The sequence below is a fragment of the Lissotriton helveticus genome, chromosome 9, assembly GCF_964261635.1.
Source record: "Lissotriton helveticus chromosome 9, aLisHel1.1, whole genome shotgun sequence".
Classification (NCBI taxonomy): Eukaryota; Metazoa; Chordata; class Amphibia; order Caudata; family Salamandridae; genus Lissotriton; species Lissotriton helveticus.
This window is the reverse complement of record NC_136070.1, coordinates 138,128,392-138,147,220: the sequence shown is the minus strand read 5'-3', so window position 1 is coordinate 138,147,220 and position 18,829 is coordinate 138,128,392. Positions and strand designations below refer to the sequence as shown.

General features: G+C 53.9%; 1 protein-coding gene across 2 annotated transcripts in view; it reads right to left on the bottom strand.

Moving 5' to 3' along the window:
* SPTBN5 (spectrin beta, non-erythrocytic 5) overlaps positions 1 to 18,829 on the bottom strand; it is a 2,054,098-nt gene that overhangs the window by 580,664 nt on the left and 1,454,605 nt on the right. For both annotated transcript variants that reach the window (XM_078659643.1, XM_078659644.1), the window contains exon 47: positions 5,380 to 5,568. In XM_078659643.1, coding sequence (XP_078515769.1) covers positions 5,380 to 5,568 — 189 coding nt within the window. The remainder of the gene's footprint in view (positions 1 to 5,379; positions 5,569 to 18,829) is intronic.

The window sequence follows — 18,829 nt, the reverse complement described above, 5'->3', positions numbered from 1 at the left end:
ATTTTTTTCACCTATTTTTTGTTGGCCCTTAGGTCTTCGGGCACCTTTTCATAGCTAATCTGTGTTAGGGTGCAGGTGCTCTCTACTTCCAACATGGCTGCCACTGGCCCCTGCTACTGCAGCGTGGTCTTTTTAGTGTAGCACCCTAGTTGCCAGGAGCAGGCTGGGTCCCCATACAATGTTGCAACACCAGCCACCCAGCCCCTGTCCATAGTTAGAGTGGGGAAGCTCCTGGAACCTTCCAGAAGGAAGGCGCACCTGACTTTTCCCGCCTTAGAGAGTGGTCACCTGACCTGGGCATATATAAGCAAGGGAGGGAACTTTTTCCAGTCAGTTGGGGCATCACTGACCTGGGGAACCCACACAGGAGTTTTAGGCACGAGGGCCTAGTGAGAAACTAGTGGGAGTGACAGGATTTAGGTGCTGCCTCTTAAGCTGGGTGAGGTGTCCAAAGCTAGCCCCCTGATCTGGCCCAGTGGTAGGGAACCCCAGGGCCCATCTGCAGTGACTGAGGAGAAACTCTTCAAGCCTTCAACTCATCAACCCCCCCCCCCCCCTCTTCCACTTCAAGAAACAAGCAACTAAGGGCGCAGAACCATCCAAGCGCCAAGAAAACTGCTTCCTGTGACCAGAGACTGCTGGGGGAGTGACCAGGTACTGGACTGTACTGCCCTGCGCATCCCCTGCCTTCAACTGGGCCTACCTGTCTCCCCCTGACTGAACTGTGTGACAAGCGCTATAATTTGCTCCCATCCTGCCTGCCCTGAGTTAACTGTGCCCTCGTGAATCTAGCGCTGAAGCTCCCTGTGAGGCACTGGAATTCTAAAGCGCTTTTCCCCTCAGGGATCATCCTGCCTGCGAGGCGCTACAGTTGCCCCCAAGTGCTCGCCTGCTGTCCCCGAGCGCTGTGATAGCCTCGTGCTACCCGCCGTCACCGCGCTGTGCCCTGAAGCGCTAATTGCCAGGCCAACTCACCGCCACGGCCCGGAGCCGTCCGCGCCCTCCTGGGGCGTCGAGGAATCTCCTCAGAGGGAGCGTGTATCCCCCCTCGGCGACCCCCGTATGCCAGGAGAGGGCTGTCGGAATCCTCGATAGGCCGCGCTGGGCTGGGAAGTATCCTCCGGCTGGAGTGCCGCCTCAGCCTGACCCCCACGGCGGCCCCTGTAGGCCAGGAGAGGGCCGCCGCATCGCGCCCGTCAGGCCGCACTGGGCCCGAAGCCGCACTGGGCCTGCGTCACGTGACGGGGGACGCGAGCCGCGTCATCGGCCGCTCCCCCGCCACGATTGGCTGCCGGCCTCGTGCCTCTGCCTACCTTAGAGGGAAGCCCAAGATCGTCGCGGAGGGGGCCGTGGAGCCTGAGAGCCCCCTCCGGTTGCCCCCAAACGCTAATCCAGCCTCGCCCCAGCGCCGGGGCTCCTGAACTGCCCCCGCATCGTACAGTGTCGGGTGAGGCCCCGGAAGCGCTGGAGCTCCTCCTCCAGTCCCCTGAGTCTGTGCAAGGGCCCCGGAGGGCTGAAGAACACCAGGTAACCCCCGGGGAGGAGGGCGGTAGGCCGGGAGATGCCCGAGGTCGCCCCTCCCCCGGGGTGAACTGAGACTGGGCCCGTTGGCCCCCCCTGTTATTGTGCCTCGAGAGTTTGGAGGTCTGGGGATAGTCACGTTCCCCTTCATATCGTTTTGCCTGCATATTTACCAGCCTGAAATGTTCATAGTGCACCATATTTACAAGCCTGAAATGTTCATAGTGCACCATATTTACAAGCCTGAAATGTTCATAGTGCACCATATTTACAAGCCTGAAATGTTCATAGTGCACCATATTTACAAGCCTATTAATCGGATGGAGAGTCACTTCACTGTACTGAATATTCTTGCAGGGGTGGACTTCCATAGTATTCTGATGATCTGATCTGGGTCGCAAACCGATCTGTATACACAAGAAGAGAAGCGTGTGGAAGGTTGCTAAAGGCTGTGTTCTTTGAAGTTCTCTGTTATACTGAAAAGTACTTGCTGAAATGTTTATTACTTTCTATGAAGCACAATTTAGAGAGCGTCCATGAGAGGTTTAATATGTTACTTTAATGCAATACTATAGTCGCTTCTTGTAGGATCCTCCAGGTTTATGAAGTACCCCCTTTGCCTGCCGAAGAGTCTGATGCGACAGGCGGGGTTATGTAATGTTTCTCTGCTTAGATGAGCTGGTTATTATTTTAATGAAAAGTCTTACTACAACTGCTTAATGAAATGCTTACCTGAAATGCTAATGAATTACCAAAGCATTGATCTAATTGAAAGCCTATATAAAAGATCTTGATTTTTCAAATACAACTACTGGTGTGGTCTCCATTATTGCGCCACTGTGTGTTTCATTGGATGTGTGTGTTGAGTGGCTGCTTTACACGTAAGCCCCTGGCTGCCTTCCTGCTCGAGCCAAGCTACCCCACGGAGAACTGGTGGTCCCAGTTCTTACAGGCATTACGAAGGGAACAGGAGGAAAAAGATGAGTAATGCCCTTAAGGAAGCGATTTACAACAGGGGACTCGAAAAGAGAAGGCTGATCACGGAGCCTAAGAAAGGATGAAATGGCTGAGAGGTAGCCTTTTAGAGTGCCCAGAGTAGAATCCTCCTGGGCCAAAGAAAGGAGTAACAAGAGTACCTCAGGAAGAGGGGCGAAAGGCAATCTATAGCCTTTGCTGTGCCCCATGCCACAAATTTGTTCCATCTGTAGGCATATACCGTCTTAGTGGAGGGACGCCTGGCTGCCAAGATAACATCACAAACTTCAGGAGGAAGGTCGAAAGCTGTCAACTGTTGCTGCTCAATCTCCATGCAAGGAGGTGGGGACTGGACAGGTTCGGGTGGAGCAACGTTCCCTGCTGCTGCGACAGAAGATCCTCTCGAAGAGGCAGTCGGATTGTAGGATCGATGGCCATGTGTAATAGCTCGGGATACCAGACTCTTCGTGCCCAATCTGGGGTAACAAGATTGACTTGAGCCCGGTCGTGCCTGTTCTTTTTCAGCATTCTGGGCAGAAGTGGTATAGGCGGAAAGGCCCATAGAAGACTGCAACTCCACTTGCGACGAAAAGCGCTGCCGAGCGAGTGCCCTCTTGGAAAATCCAACGCGCTGAATTGCTGACATTGCGCTTTGTCTTCGGTGGCGAATACATCTAACCAAGGCTCTCCCCCCTCTTGAAAGAGACCTTGCACCACCTCCGAGTGAAGATGCTATTCGTGATCTATCATGTACCTGCGGCTGAATTTGTCCGCCCTGGGGTTCAGCGAACCTGCCAGGTGTTGAACCACCAGGGATATGCCCTGATGTTCCAGCGAGGTCCAGAGGTGGAGGGCCTCTTGACATAGGGTCCATGACCCCATCCCGCCTTGTTTGTTGCAGTACCACATGGCAGTGGTGTTGTCCGTGAACACCTGCACTACTCTTCACTGGACAGAGGGAAGGAATGCAAGGAGGGAAGGGAAGGGAAGGAGTGCAAGAGGAATTGTCCGAAGCTCCCTCTGATCTCCGCCTCCCCCATGTGGCCTCCCCATTCCAGAAGTGATGCATCGCTCACCAGTGTGAACTCTGGTTGGGGAAGGGAGAGGGATCTGCCGCCCACCCAATCCTGGTTCATTAGCCACCACTGCAATTGGTGTGCAGTGCCCTCCGAGATCTGGAAGCAATCGGACTGGTTCCCTTGATGTTTGCCCACTAGAACTTTAGGTCCCACTGCAGAGGCCGCATATGCCATCTGGCCGGGTCCACCAGCAGGATGCAGGAGGCCATCAGGCCCAGCAGCCAGAGGGTCATCCTGACCAAAACTCGGGATAGAGGCTGAAAGATCGGACTCATAGCCCGAATTACCTGGACTCGCTGTTCGCTAGGATAGACCCAAAACTGCATTGCGTCCAAAACCGCTCCGCTGAAGAGGAGATCAGGTGTGACTTTGGCACGTTGATGGAGAACCCAAGCAAATGCAGGAGGTCGCTGTAGTCTGGAGGTGGGAGACGGCAGCCTGGGGCATGGGCCGGACTGGCCATAGTGGTGGTGGTTGATTTCTTCTGAGAAATAGGATACACTGCAGCTTAACGACCAATTGAATTCATTGGTTTAAATAAGATGATGTCCTAAAGTGATGTGACACTTCTTGGGCTGCCAATTAGAAATTTTGTCTGGTGTATTACTGTAGGGACAGCTATTCATTGATATTAATCTACTGAGTGGGGGGCTGGCTGTCCTGGTATTCCCCTTGATACTCTGGTGGGGCGGCAGGACGGGGATGTGAAAATAGGCGTCCTGCAAGTCCAACGCTACCATCCTGTCTCCAGGGTCGGGGGCAGACGGGACCTGAGCTAGCGTCAACATTTTGAACTTCTCCTTCCGGAGGAAGTGGTTGACGTTCCTGAGATCCAAGGTAGGATGCAGGCCTTTGTACTTCTTGGGCACCAGGAAGTAGTGGGAGTAGCAACCACAACCTACTTATGGGGCAGGAACTCGCTCAGTGGCTCCTTTGGCCAAGAGAGCCATAGCTTCCTGTCGGAGAAGGGCCAGATGATCCTCCGACATGCAATGGTACTGAGGTGGCATGGCTGGGGGGAGAGGGGGGTAGTCTCGAACCGGAGGAAGTAGCCCCTTCGGACTATCTGCAAAACCCACCTGTCCGACGTGATGGTGCGCCAGTGGGGGTGGTGATGATGAATCCTGTCGCCACTGGCTGGAGATAAAAAAGAGCAACATCTGCTTCGAGTAAGAAAATGTCATTCAGTTGTAACGCATGCGTGGTAAAGGCATGCGTTGCAACGGAATGCGAAGTAAGAACATACAACCCTTGATATTTCATCCATGCTATTAAGGTATCGCAATTTTCCTACTCTCGATATCCAATAGTACAATTCCAACTGGGACCTTCCGAATCCGAAATTGTGGTGATTGGAAGCTGCTTTTCACTCTTCTTATGTCTATTTTCCCATCAGAGAGCCAATCCTAGGCTGGAGATAAAAAAGAGCAACATCTGCTTCGAGTAAGAAAATGTAATCCTGCAATGCTTCCTGTCCACATGCATCTTTGTCTATTTTTCACAAGTGTAACTTATTTTGTACAGACACTTTGCAGTGCTAGTAAGTTACTGGAAATAAGTCCCCGTTGAAAATTCAGTACCAGTGAGTACGGGGCATAAGAGCCTGTGAGAAGGTTTCAGTTTCTCCTAAGACCCGGACTTCAGAGAAGCTTGCACATTCTCTTTGCACACAAGTTTGTACCAAAACTGTTTTAGGATACTTTAAATGTTTAATATTGATATGATGATGTCACTATTTCTTGAGGGCCTCGATATCTACATTGGCTTAATGCTTTCATTACTTATATACCATCCTTGAACCTACCTGTAAGTCACGTGCTTCAGACAGTTTTAGGTCGCGCTCCTTCCAGGCTGAGACCAGTTCTGACCAAGCCTCTTCCATTTTGGAGAGAGAGTGGTGAATCTCAGGAGTGCCGTAATGTCCACTGCTAGTGAGCTTCTCTCCGGAGTTCTTGAGTGAGGCAAATCTATCTCCCCAAGTTTCAATCTCCGCCTGAAATAGGGTTACAACAGATTAATTATGAAAACAATGATGTAGCAACAGTTTGCCTTTTACTGTTTTATCCAGGGTTTCACTGGGTGACCCATGATTGGTACAATAAATCAGGGTTTCAGATTAACGAACAAATGTGTAAGTAATATCCACTGAAATGCAATATATGTAAATTTGCTTTGCTCTTGCTGTCTATTTCATGTCACTCAGAACCCCTCGGTAAAAAAAACATCCCTGTAATTCATTGTTATCCATCTATATTTGTGTATGTTATGTATGGCTCTCACTAAGAGACATTAGAATGAATGTCAGATTCTAAATCTGGTAATTCACTGCTGAGACACAGCAACAGTGGATTACAGATCTCATAACTCACAGTTCTACGTCATAAAGGAATTCCAGGCTGCTCTGGTTGGGTTCTCTGAGAGTCTATCAAAGTAGCACTGGACATCAGTAAGCACAGCTTTTGTAGGGTAAGGAAGGCAAGACACTGAGGTGTGGGTGACAGGAGGCCCCTTTTTCTAAATGTGGTTCAAGGAGAGACACCATATTATATATGGCTATCCAATACTTCTCTGCCCCTGCATTACAACTGAAAGACAGGACAGGTGATTTTTTGGGCCATACATAACATAACATTATAGATGAGTAAAAAGTGAATCACTGGGATTTTTTCACCTATATTTTCTAATTAAGGCAATCTATTACAGATGAATGCAGATGAGTGCACCTATCCTGTACTGTCTATCAAGGGCTGATGGAGGAGGAAATTCCAGCAGAAGAATATTTCAATGTTATAGACGTTGATGTGTTTATTTACTTTGTATTGCATTTATAGTGCAAGCCGCTAGTCACAGGAGCTATGTGATGCTTCACATATAACAATTCACCAGTAGAACATCTTCATAACTTCAGATTCTGACTGCATTCTGGGTGAAATTAGCGTAACCTCTTTCTACCTACAAGAAGGCAGTATATAATACAACAGCTAGAAAAGATGTGTTTTAAGATTTTTTCAGACGGTAAGGACGTTTATAATTGTACTTGAGGATTCTGGGATCTGGGCCCTTAGTAGGGGGGGGGGGGGGGCTAGGCTGGAAAAGTCTGCTACAACACCTTGCGATTGCTTCGTTTTTTTAAACACTAATGTCAGTCTTGAATTCCTCTTAGTTTCTGTCACCCTGTGGTGTGGAGTTTTTCTTGCAAGTAGTTTGGGACCTGTATACAACTGATGGGCGCAGGGCTAATCTCTATTTAGTTGCACCTACGGACATTCTTTAACAGAGTTGGAGTTAATATGCGCATGGATGCTGCCGTGTGGAGGTGGAAAGTCCAAGCACGAGCTTCCATCATTACTCATGCTCAGACTTTTCGTCGCCATTTCACCTGTGGGTCATAGGAGACATGCACCAATGAGGAAGGAAGGCAACATGGCCCCATTCAGCCCAAATAATGATCCTCCTCATTTTACAGAATAAAGGGAAGCGTGAGTGAGATTAAAACTACCATGAAATTGAAGCAATTAGAACTCAGCAAATAGTCAAGTAAAAGCACAAGCTATTGGTTTTAGTAAAAGATTTATGGCAAAGTTTGGAGTCAGTACCCCGCACAACTCCACAGTGTTTACAAGTCTCTATTGCCTTGTTAACTAAGACAGACATGCCACTCGAAAATGGAAAGGGATTCTCACTCATCAGGAATTCACTCATCCTTTTTTGCTTCACTCAATGTGATGACACGCGTGACGGGTATGCCCAGGAATGGGCCCAGCGCAGTCACGAACCAGAGTTTTTCTTTATACGTTTTCGGACTTTTTGGTTCCTAGATGCTAAGCTCTTGGCAGAAAGATAGCTCTGTGGATTAGTGTGCTCGGTGCATAATTTATAAAAACAATATAAGTGCCAGGATCCTCGTCAGGAGGCAGCTTGCACCAACCATTGCCCCCATCAGTTCTGCAGTGACAGCACCAACACAGCTACTAACGATCACACTCCTAAAAGAATGCCATTCAGACGATTTCAGGTCCCTAAAACTGTTGAATGGCTTGGTATCAGTAATTTCAATGTAAATTGCATTAATAAACAACTGTTGTTGTGTTAATCTCTAAATTATACAAAGGTGCTCCACCAAGTGCAGCCTGTCATAAGTGCCAGTATTGACAATTAAGTACTTGTGCCAAGCACCGAAAACCATCGACTTAAATTAAACACTGGTGTGCCTGCTGCAGAGTCGTGTACCTGTTTAGTACTTGGGTGCAAGATAGCTCTGTGGATTAGTGTGCCCTCTGCAGAGTCTTGTACGTGTTTGGTACTTGTGCACAAGTCCCACTTTCAAATATTTTTATTTTTTTATTTCAAAGATTTTTTATTGAAGATATTTGTAATACAGTACAGTGGCAATAGAGTGTAGCATGCTCTTCGTTTCAGTTCAAGTCAAGAGAAGATAGCACGAAGAGTCAATGTGCCTGCAGCAGAAAGCTGCTTGTAATTCACAAATTGTAAGTTCCCTCGTTCCAGTGACTTAAACCAAGGGCCGCTGCTGGATATGAAACACCTAAAGGCAATTTCGATTTTTTCTCCACAGGACACGTTGTGTTCCAAAATAAATCTACCAAAAGTACCCCTTCTGCGCTTGACTCTGAGTGGTAGCTGTAGTGTGGTGGACACGGCCTCGTGGCGTGGTCCGACCCCGTCCGCATGGAGGGCCCAGGACGACATCGGCCCTCCCTTTACCTACTATCGACCCAGCGGACACGCACATTCACGAACCGTCGGCGCGAGCAGCCCCCCGGCCACCTACAGCTCTCCGCCTCCCTGGTACCCCGGCGGAGCCTGCTCGCCAACGCTGCCAGCCTGGCACCCTGACCAGGCCACCCTTTCCGGCCCGACTCCATCTTGGGACCCTCACCCCCCGGACACGTGGCCGCAGCCATCCCGGGCCCGGCCCCAGCAAAGTCCAGACCTGGAGGCACCAGGATCCTCCTAGGTGGTAAAGTGGCCACTCGACCAGACCCCGGAGGAGGAGAGTCTCGATGGGCCTCTCACCGCCCCGGACGCCTGGTATCGATCGCTCTCCAGGCTCCCTGGGCACTGGCTCCGCCCCCCTGCTGGGTGTCTGGACACCTTCATCCCGGCCCCTCTGACCCCCAGGCGCGAGGGTCCGGACATCAAAGCCCTCCAGTCCTATATCTGGGCCAGCCCCGGATCCAGACGGCAGTTGTATCTGGAGTTGAAGCCCTGCTGACCTCGTCGCGGCTGATCCTGATCCGAACTCTTGCACCCGGAACTACCTTCGAGGCCCTGCTGACGCTGTCGCGGCCTGACCAAGCTAAACCACCTTCGAGGCCCTGCTGACGCTGTCGCGGCCTGACCAAGCTTAACTACCTTCGAGGCCCTGCTGACGCTGTCGCGGCCTGACCAAGCTGAACTACCTTCGAGGCCCTGCTGACGCTGTCGCGGCCTGACCAAGCTGACTATCTTCGAGGCCCTGCTGACGCTGTCGCGGCCTGACCAAGTTGAACTACCTCCGAGGCCCTGCTGACGCTGTCGCGGCCTGACCAAGCTGAACTATCTTCGAGGCCCTGCTGACGCTGTCGCGGCCTGACCAAGCTGAACTACCTTCGAGGCCCTGCTGACGCTGTCGCGGCCTGACCAAGCTGAACTACCTTCGAGGCCCTGCTGACGCTGTCGCGGCCTGACCAAGCTGAACTATCTTTGAGGCCCTGCTGACGCGGTCGCGGCCTGAACCCTCGAACTATCCACACACCCGTGGATGCCAAGACTGTCCCGCTACCCCCTTTTCCCCGAGATCAAGACATTACGGATCCCTCGATCCTTGCCGCTATCCTGCCAAGAACTTGCTTTGAGTACTTATATAAAGATCCTTGTGAACATCCTTCCTGTGTAGTGTCTATCTGTGAGTAGTGTGATTCCTCTGCTGTTACGATTGTAGGAGAGGAGCCTCGCCAAGGAGGCCTCCCTACGGCGCTCGGCCTATTCCATACAGAGAGGTGGGTCTCGGGGCGGACAGTCAGACACCTTCTGTCTCCCCTGGGGTTGCCTTTCCAACATTGGTGGCAAGCGACGGGATCCGAGCCCACGCAAATCGGACAGCGAGTAACACGTCACTACTGACAGAGACCCACAGCCACGATGACTACTAAGGAAGCCGGAACGACCGCAGAATTCCAGAAAGACCTGTTAGAGGAGTATACCTATAAAGAACTTAAACAATTTTGCAAAGACTTGGGTATCGCTACCACTGGACTAAGTACAAAGGACGATTTCAAAGAAGCGCTGCAAACCTGGGTGGAGACCAGAGAGACCCCACCCCAAACGAACGATGACATTGTCCGAGAAGTACCCGTGAGTACCGTCATAGCCCCCATAGAGGAAAGAACCGCCAACCGGGACCCGGGCCTCTCCCACGAAGATGCCCGGGAGCGAGAGAGGAGTCGGCTCCATGAACTAGAGCTCGCCCGACTCCGGCTGGACGGAGAACTCCAATTAGCAGAAAAAAAAATGGCCCTTGAACAACTGCGATTAGAGGGAGATCTGGAAGAGAGACGGCGGCAAAGAGAATTGGAAGAAAAAAAACTTGCATACGAACACGAGCGTGGCCTCAAGGAACTCGAAATCAAAGCCAACCTCGAAGGAACTGGCGCCACGGTAGCCCGGAACCCATCACCTCCTGCCGACCCAAAGGTCCACATCCCGAAGGATATCGTCAAGGAGTACTACAAGAATGACGATATCCAGCAATGGTTCAAGGCGTACGAAGTTGCCATGACCGCGCACCGCATTCCGCGATCAGACTGGGGTGCCGGCTTATGGGGGAGATTCGTCAGCGAAGGAAGAGACACCCTGCTGGAGCTGGCCGACGACGTAATGTCCTCCTATGACCACATGAAGGACGCCCTGCTTGTCCGGTATGGCCTCACCCCCGAGATGTACCGACAGAGATTCAGAGACTGCAAGAAAATCCCCGGTACCACGTGGGTCGAGTACGTGAACTTTTATAGCAGGACCCTGGAAGGATGGATAAAGGGCAGCAAAGTGTCCACCTACGAGCAGCTGTTCGACCTCATCGTTTGGGAGCACCTCTCCAACAACTGCTTTGTCGAGCTCCGACAGCATCTACTCGACAGTAAGCTAACCGAGCCCCGGAAACTCGCCGTCGAGGCAGATCGATGGGTGAGCACCCGGGTCCCCCGAACACCGATAGGAGAAACCGGTCAGGGCGGCCGGGGGCACCCCCGCCAGCGGGGAGGCGGAGGAGGACAGAACCAGAGCCGAAGCTTCCCGCCAGCCTCGGGCCGGGGCCCCCCTCCCGGGTCCCCCCCGAGTAACACTTCGTCGTCCCTGAAGAGGGACCCCCCAGCACGGCCGGGGCCCCACCCGAACATTACTTGCCACAGATGCCAGCGGACCGGTCACTATGCCAGTGACCCTCTCTGCCCCATGAACCAGCGTCCCGGCACCACTGGGCCTCCGACCCGCCAGTTCGCTGCTGCAGCTCTGGGAGGAGAGGGAGAAGAAGACGTAGAGGTCTACGAGGAAGAACAAATTGAGTATGAACCGGCCGCCATGGCCCTCGCCTGCCTGGGCAATAGAGACATGGTCCCCCAGGCCCCGCTACCGAGCAACACTCGAAAATACCGACAGTGGGTCCACATCAATGGACGGCGGACCGAAGCCCTCCGAGACACGGGAGCCAGTGTGACCGCCGTCCGCTGCCACTTGGTGACCCCCGAACAGATCATCCCGAACGTACGCTGCCCCGTGAGGGCCGCCGACAACTCCGAAACTCTATGCCAGATGGCCCGAATTCCCTTTGAATGGGGGGGAGTGTCGGGCACCCTCAAGGTGACCGTCCGGGACGACGCTCCCGTGGACTGCCTCCTTGGGAACGACCTCGAGAGCTCTCCCTGGGCCCAAGTCGAGCGGAGAGAACACCTAGGAATGATGGGACTACCAGAGTGGGTCTGTGCGACGACCCGATCTATGGCGGCCCGAGCCCCGGCAGCGACCGAGGCCGCCCCGACCGAAGAGCCGGAGTGGCCCGAGCCACCACCCTCGGCCATCCATGAAGAATGCGACTCCGAGACCAGGCCCTCGGAGCCCGGAAACCACCACGAGATTAGCGACATCCCCGAACTCGCCCAATGGCGCCAAGAGGGTGGTCCCACCCGAGAACAGTTTCGGCAGGAACAGAAGACCTGCCCTTCTCTCGAGGGGACCCGCCAACAAGCCGCTGCCCAGGCTACCGGGGACGCCTCAGGGTCCCACTGGGTCTACTGGGACCACGACCTCCTATATAGTGAACAGAAGATTGCCGAGCTGGGGGCCAGCCGAGTGCTAGTGGTTCCCCTGCGATTCAGAGACTTCCTTTTGAACCTGGCGCACGATGTGCCCCTCGCAGGGCACCTGGGGCAGGACAAAACTTACAGCCGCCTGGTGACCCATTTCTACTGGCCCAAAATGCGCACTGATGTACATAACCACTGCCGCACCTGCCCGACATGCCAAGCCAGCGGAAAGAGCGGGGGGAAGGTGAAGGCCCCGCTCCAACCTTTTCCAGTAGTGACCACCCCCTTCGAACGAGTGGGAATAGACATTGTGGGGCCCCTGGACCCTCAAACCTCGCAAGGGCATCGCTTCATACTTGTCCTGGTGGACCACGCCACCCGCTATCCGGAGGCCATCCCCCTCAGAACCATCACCGCTCCCGTGGTGGGGCGAGCCTTGATGGGGATCTTCTCCCGAGTAGGATTCCCCCGGGAGGTCGTGAGCGATCGGGGCACGAACTTTATATCTAAATATATGCGGTCCCTGTGGCAACAGTGCGGGGTCACATACAAGTTCACCACCCCGTATCATCCCCAAGGGAATGGACTTGTGGAGCGGTTCAACCGGACACTCAAGGGAATGATACAGGGCCTAGAGGAGCCCCTACGACGCAGATGGGACGTCCTGCTGCCCTGCCTCCTGTTTGCCTATCGGGAGGTACCACAGAAATCCCTGGGGTTCAGCCCCTTTGAACTCTTGTACGGACACCCTGTCCGAGGTCCGCTCAGCCTGGTCAAAGAGGGCTGGGAAACTACCGTCCAAGGCGCACCCCCGGATGTCTACCGATACCTCCTGACCCTCCGAAACCAGACCCGGAAGTTCCGGGCCCTTGCAGAGGCCAACCTGGAGGCCAGTCAGGAGGACATGAAACGCTGGTACGACCAGCACTCCTCCTCCATCAAGTTCGAGCCGGGCCAGCGGGTCTGGGTCATGTCCCCGGTCGAACCCTGTGCCCTCCAGGACAAATGGTCGGGGCCCTTCAAGGTGATCGAGCGCAAGAGCCCCGTCACTTACCTCGTGGATATGGAGTCTCCCCGGAACCCCCTCCGGGTTCTGCACGCCAACCGGCTCAAACCTCATTTTGCCCGCACAGAACTGAGCCTGCTACTCGCTACCGACGATGGGACCGAAGACGACTCCGAGCCCTTGCCCGACCTCCTAAAGTGCACCGAGAAGGACGGCTCCGTCAAAGGGATCTCTCTCTCCCCCGACCTGACCCCCGCACAGCGCCGGGACTGTCAAGAACTATTGGGACAATTCACAGATCTGTTCTCCCTCACCCCCGGGGTTACCCAATGGTGTGTCCACGATGTCGACACCGGGGACAGTCAACCAGTACGACACCGGGCCTACCGGGTCCCCGACCGAGTTCGGGCCTGCATCCAGAAGGAAGTCACCAAGATGCTGGCCCTGGGGGTAGTCGAACCCTCCGACAGTCCCTGGGCCAGCCCAGTGGTCCTGGTCCCCAAGGCCGCCGCACCTGGCACCCCGCCAGAACTCCGGTTTTGCGTCGACTACCGGGGTCTGAATGCTGTTACGAGAACCGATGCACATCCCATCCCCCGGGCCGATGAACTGATCGACCGCCTGGGGGCCGCCAAGTACCTCAGCACCTTCGACCTCACCGCCGGGTATTGGCAGATCGGCCTCACCCCTAGCGCCCAGGAGCGCTCAGCCTTCTCCACACCCGACGGCCACTTCCAGTTCAAGGTGATGCCCTTCGGCATGAAAAACGCCCCGGCCACCTTCCAGAGACTAGTAAACAAAGTACTGGCGGGGCTAGAAGAGTTCAGTGCCGCCTACCTAGATGACATTGCGGTGTACAGCCTCCACTGGGCTGAGCACCTGAAACACCTCTGGGAAGTCCTGACCGCCCTCCGCCGGGCCGGGCTAACTGTGAAAGCCAGCAAATGCCAGATAGGCCAAGGGTCCGTGACCTATCTGGGACACCAAGTGGGGAGCGGCCAAGTGGCTCCCCTCCAACCCAAGATCGACGCCATCCTGGCCTGGGAACCCCCGGCCAACCAGACCGCCGTCCGAGCCTTCCTGGGGCTCACGGGGTACTATCGGCGCTTTATCAAGAACTATGGGAGCATTGTGGGGCCCCTCACGGAACTGACCTCGAAGAACCGGCCACAGAAAGTGCAGTGGACACCCGCGTGTCAGGTGGCCTTCGAGACCTTGAAAGCAGCTATGTGTACCGCCCCTGTGCTCCAGGCCCCCGACTACAGCCGAGAGTTTGTGGTCCAGACCGACACCTCGGAACACGGCATCGGGGCGGTCCTATCGCAAATGGACTCCACAGGAACTGACCATCCTGTGGCCTTCATCAGCCGACGGCTGCTGGCCCGAGAACAGCGATGGAGCACCATCGAGAGAGAAGCCTTCGCTGTCGTGTGGGCCCTCAAGAAACTCAGGCCCTACCTCTTCGGCACCCACTTCCGGGTGCAGACTGACCACCGGCCCCTAAGGTGGCTGATGCACATGCGTGGCGAAAATCCTAAACTGCTGCGATGGTCCATCTCCCTCCAAGGCATGGATTTCACTGTGGAGCATCGCCCTGGCAGTGACCACGCCAACGCTGACGGCCTGTCCCGGTTTTTCCGCCTCGACGAAGAGAGCCCCCAGGAAGATGGGTGACTCTCCCCGCCTTCAGCTGGAGGGGACGTGTGTTGGACACGGCCTCGTGGCGTGGTCCGACCCCGTCCGCATGGAGGGCCCAGGACGACATCGGCCCTGCCTTTACCTACTATCGACCCAGCGGACACGCACATTCACGAACCGTCGGCGCGAGCAGCCCCCCGGCCACCTACAGCTCTCCGCCTCCCTGGTACCCCGGCGGAGCCTGCTCGCCAACGCTGCCAGCCTGGCACCCTGACCAGGCCACCCTTTCCGGCCCGACTCCATCTTGGGACCCTCACCCCCCGGACACGTGGCCGCAGCCATCCCGGGCCCGGCCCCAGCAAAGTCCAGACCTGGAGGCACCAGGATCCTCCTAGGTGGTAAAGTGGCCACTCGACCAGACCCCGGAGGAGGAGAGTCTCGATGGGCCTCCCACCGCCCCGGACGCTTGGTATCGATCGCTCTCCAGGCTCCCTGGGCACTGGCTCCGCCCCCCTGCTGGGTGTCTGGACACCTTCATCCCGGCCCCTCTGACCCCCAGGCGCGAGGGTCCGGACATCAAAGCCCTCCAGTCCTATATCTGGGCCAGCCCCGGATCCAGACGGCAGTTGTATCTGGAGTTGAAGCCCTGCTGACCTCGTCGCGGCTGATCCTGATCCGAACTCTTGCACCCGGAACTACCTTCGAGGCCCTGCTGACGCTGTCGCGGCCTGACCAAGCTAAACCACCTTCGGGGCCCTGCTGACGCTGTCGCGGCCTGACCAAGCTGAACTACCTTCGAGGCCCTGCTGACGCTGTCGCGGCCTGACCAAGCTGAACTACCTTCGAGGCCCTGCTGACGCTGTCGCGGCCTGACCAAGCTGAACTACCTTCGAGGCCCTGCTGACGCTGTCGCGGCCTGACCAAGCTGACTATCTTCGAGGCCCTGCTGACGCTGTCGCGGCCTGACCAAGTTGAACTACCTCCGAGGCCCTGCTGACGCTGTCGCGGCCTGACCAAGCTGAACTATCTTCGAGGCCCTGCTGACGCTGACGCGGCCTGACCAAGCTGAACTACCTTCGAGGCCCTGCTGACGCTGTCGCGGCCTGACCAAGCTGAACTACCTTCGAGGCCCTGCTGACGCTGTCGCGGCCTGACCAAGCTGAACTATCTTTGAGGCCCTGCTGACGCGGTCGCGGCCTGAACCCTCGAACTATCCACACACCCGTGGATGCCAAGACTGTCCCGCTACCCCCTTTTCCCCGAGATCAAGACATTACGGATCCCTCGATCCTTGCCGCTATCCTGCCAAGAACTTGCTTTGAGTACTTATATAAAGATCCTTGTGAACATCCTTCCTGTGTAGTGTCTCTCTGTGAGTAGTGTGATTCCTCTGCTGTTACGATTGTAGGAGAGGAGCCTCGCCAAGGAGGCCTCCCTATGGCGCTCGGCCTATTCCATACAGAGAGGTGGGTCTCGGGGCGGACAGTCAGACACCTTCTGTCTCCCCTGGGGTCGCCTTTCCAACATGTAGTCAAGCAGTCAAGGTTCCCTCGGGGGATGTAGATACATGCAAAGAAATGTGACATTTAAAAGCAACAACACAACCCCTCTTGAAGTTGAGGCTCTAGTAGCTGTCAGGCAAATCCCTGCCCCACCCTCCTTTGTGTAACATGTTTGGGGTTACTCCGCATTCACTTGTGGACGCACCCCGGAAATGCACATATTGGGTTGTACTCAAAAGTTCACTTTGTCTCATCAGGATTTTAGTCAAAAGTGTCTATGTTGTGCAGCACCTTCAACAGAAAATCCCCCTGGGTCCAAAGGCCTACTTCAGGTCTTCTTCACCCTTGCAACACGGAAGTGTTCCGTGTTACAGTGGATGCCCTGAGCTTGGGCACTTGCGAGATCAGAACCTGCTTAGAGAAGTTGGACTGCTCGCGGTACACATTAAAGTTTCAGGCGGGTGCTGGTTCACTCTCTGGTCGGAGCAGCTTCCAGCTCACAGAGATGCTGTAAGTCAAGCTCTCCCCAACAGGGGGAATTCAATCCTTCGGCACCCTACTGGACTCCTGCGAGGGTGTGTTGTCCTCCCGACGTCCTCCTGATCCTCGGGAGAAAGTCAGGGCAGATCTCTTGGTGAGGCTAGACCAGTTGGTCGCACAAAGCCTCACTCCAGTCCAGGTTGATGGCCCTAAGTCTTTGGTGGCCTCAGCAGCCCCTCCTGGCACACAGGGTTGCTGTGGTACCTTCCGGATGCAAGGTAGACTTCTCAGGTGAAATCGCCCACACTACGGCAGCCCATCCTGGAATATGGGGCTGCAGCTCAGGCGTCAGGGCCGGCTCTAGGTTCACGGAGGCCCTGAGCAGGGAGTGTAGGTAGGGGGCCCGAGGCCACCAAATCCCTGCCAGGGGCCGCCACGCAAATATCTATCTAAGGATATATATTGGCGTGGCGGCCCCTGGGGTTTGGCGGCCCTGTGCAGGTGCACAGCTTGCACATGCCTTAGGCCGGCCCTGCAGGCGTTCACAAGTTCTGGCAAGCTGATCACACAACTACTTCAATGGTGGCCCCCTCTGACATACCGGGTCAACACAAAGAGGTCGTGTGGGCTTGGCACCTGCCGCACAGCAGTCAATAATTGGCTCAGTCTACAACAGACATCGCCTGGTATATGCAGATCATCGTAAAACAGTCCTGCATACAGCCTATTGTCCAATCAGTGCACAGACAAATCCTCACAACTAGCACAGGGAGTCCTCACGGTAGGTCTCCCCACTAGACCTCGCTCCCTCCAGCACATTCTTCTTCCTCACAGGACATACTAATCTTGGCCCGCAGGTAGGCACTAGTGCTCCAGGCTCTGGTGCAGGTAATATTGGTTTCCCTGAGTGGCGTCCCCTCACCCTGCAGGGAAAGTAGCAGGTCTTGGCCCCCGGTCCTGGTCGCATGCAGAAGTCTTGCAGAGCTTCCCCTTCTCACACAACCCATCTGGCTTCACAGTTGACACATTTTTGGTGACTCAACACCCCCTTCAATCATTCATTTTTCAGACACCAAATGGGATTTAGGGTGTGAGTCTTTGAAGTTGTATGGTGGGGTTCTGCTTATTTATTTATTTAGAGAGTTTTGTATAGCGCGAACAAGACCCTTGGGTATCAGAGCGCTTCACAATGCAAGAAGTAGAATAGATACAGTCTTGTATAGTTTACATTGCATGAGGTAGAATAGACAAAGACTTGTATAGTATGACTATACCAGGTTAAATAACATAGATAAGTACAAAAACGAAGATACATTACAGGGATCTCCAGTATAAACAAGGAGTTTAACAAGATCAGATTGTCTATGGGAGGTATTTGCTCATTAGAGATGTTTTCAAATCCTTCTTGAATGTGGCTGTGTTTGTTATCTTTCTAATATTAGGTGGCAGAGAGTTCCAGATTCTGGGTGCTGCTCCTGAGAAAGCTCTATCATAGGTTTTCTTCTTCCGGAAGATGGGTGGTTTCAGCACAAATTCCTTGGCACTCCTAGCTGGTCTGTTTCCTCCAGATAATTCAATTTAATTTTCTGGGCGAGGTATCTTGGAGTATTGTAATGGAGCGCTTTGTGAGTGATGCATGCCATTTTTAGCTGGATTCTGGCTTCGTACGGTAACCAATTTAATGCTTTCAGGTGAGAGATATGGTCGAACTTCCTCGATCCAGTGATAATTCTTGCGGCTGCATTAGGCATGCTTTTAGTGGTGCTGTGGATATTTTGGGTAGACCAGCTAAAGTAGTGCAACCGTATTCAATCCTCGAGATTACCAATGATTGTACTATCCATCTGTGAAATGAAAGGTTTCATTTTCTTAAGGTAATTCAAATGAAAACGGGCACTTTTAGCCATAGCTTTGATGTGTGCTTTCATATCAAGGTTCTCGTCGAATGTGATACCTAGTGATTTCGCCGAGTCAACTAAAGTGGGGGTGCAGTTGAGAGCCGTGATCATTTTAGACCATTCTTTGGACTCTGTGTGGTTCTTTAGTGGCGAGATCAGTAGGAATTCTGTTTTCTGAGTGTTTAGCTTCAGGTGATTGCTTGTTAACCCCAGGAGGAAACTCCAATCCTCTAGTGCTAACTTGATCACGGCTACCAGATTCAAGAAATCTAGGATGGGGGGCAGAGCCTTTAGTGTGGTGGCTGCATGCTTATGGAATGAGCTGCCGCAGAATCTCAGACAAAGTGACTCGCTGACCTGCTTTAGGAAGAATCTGAAATCTTGGCTATTATATTATATTATATATATATTATATAGGAGCAAAAACTAG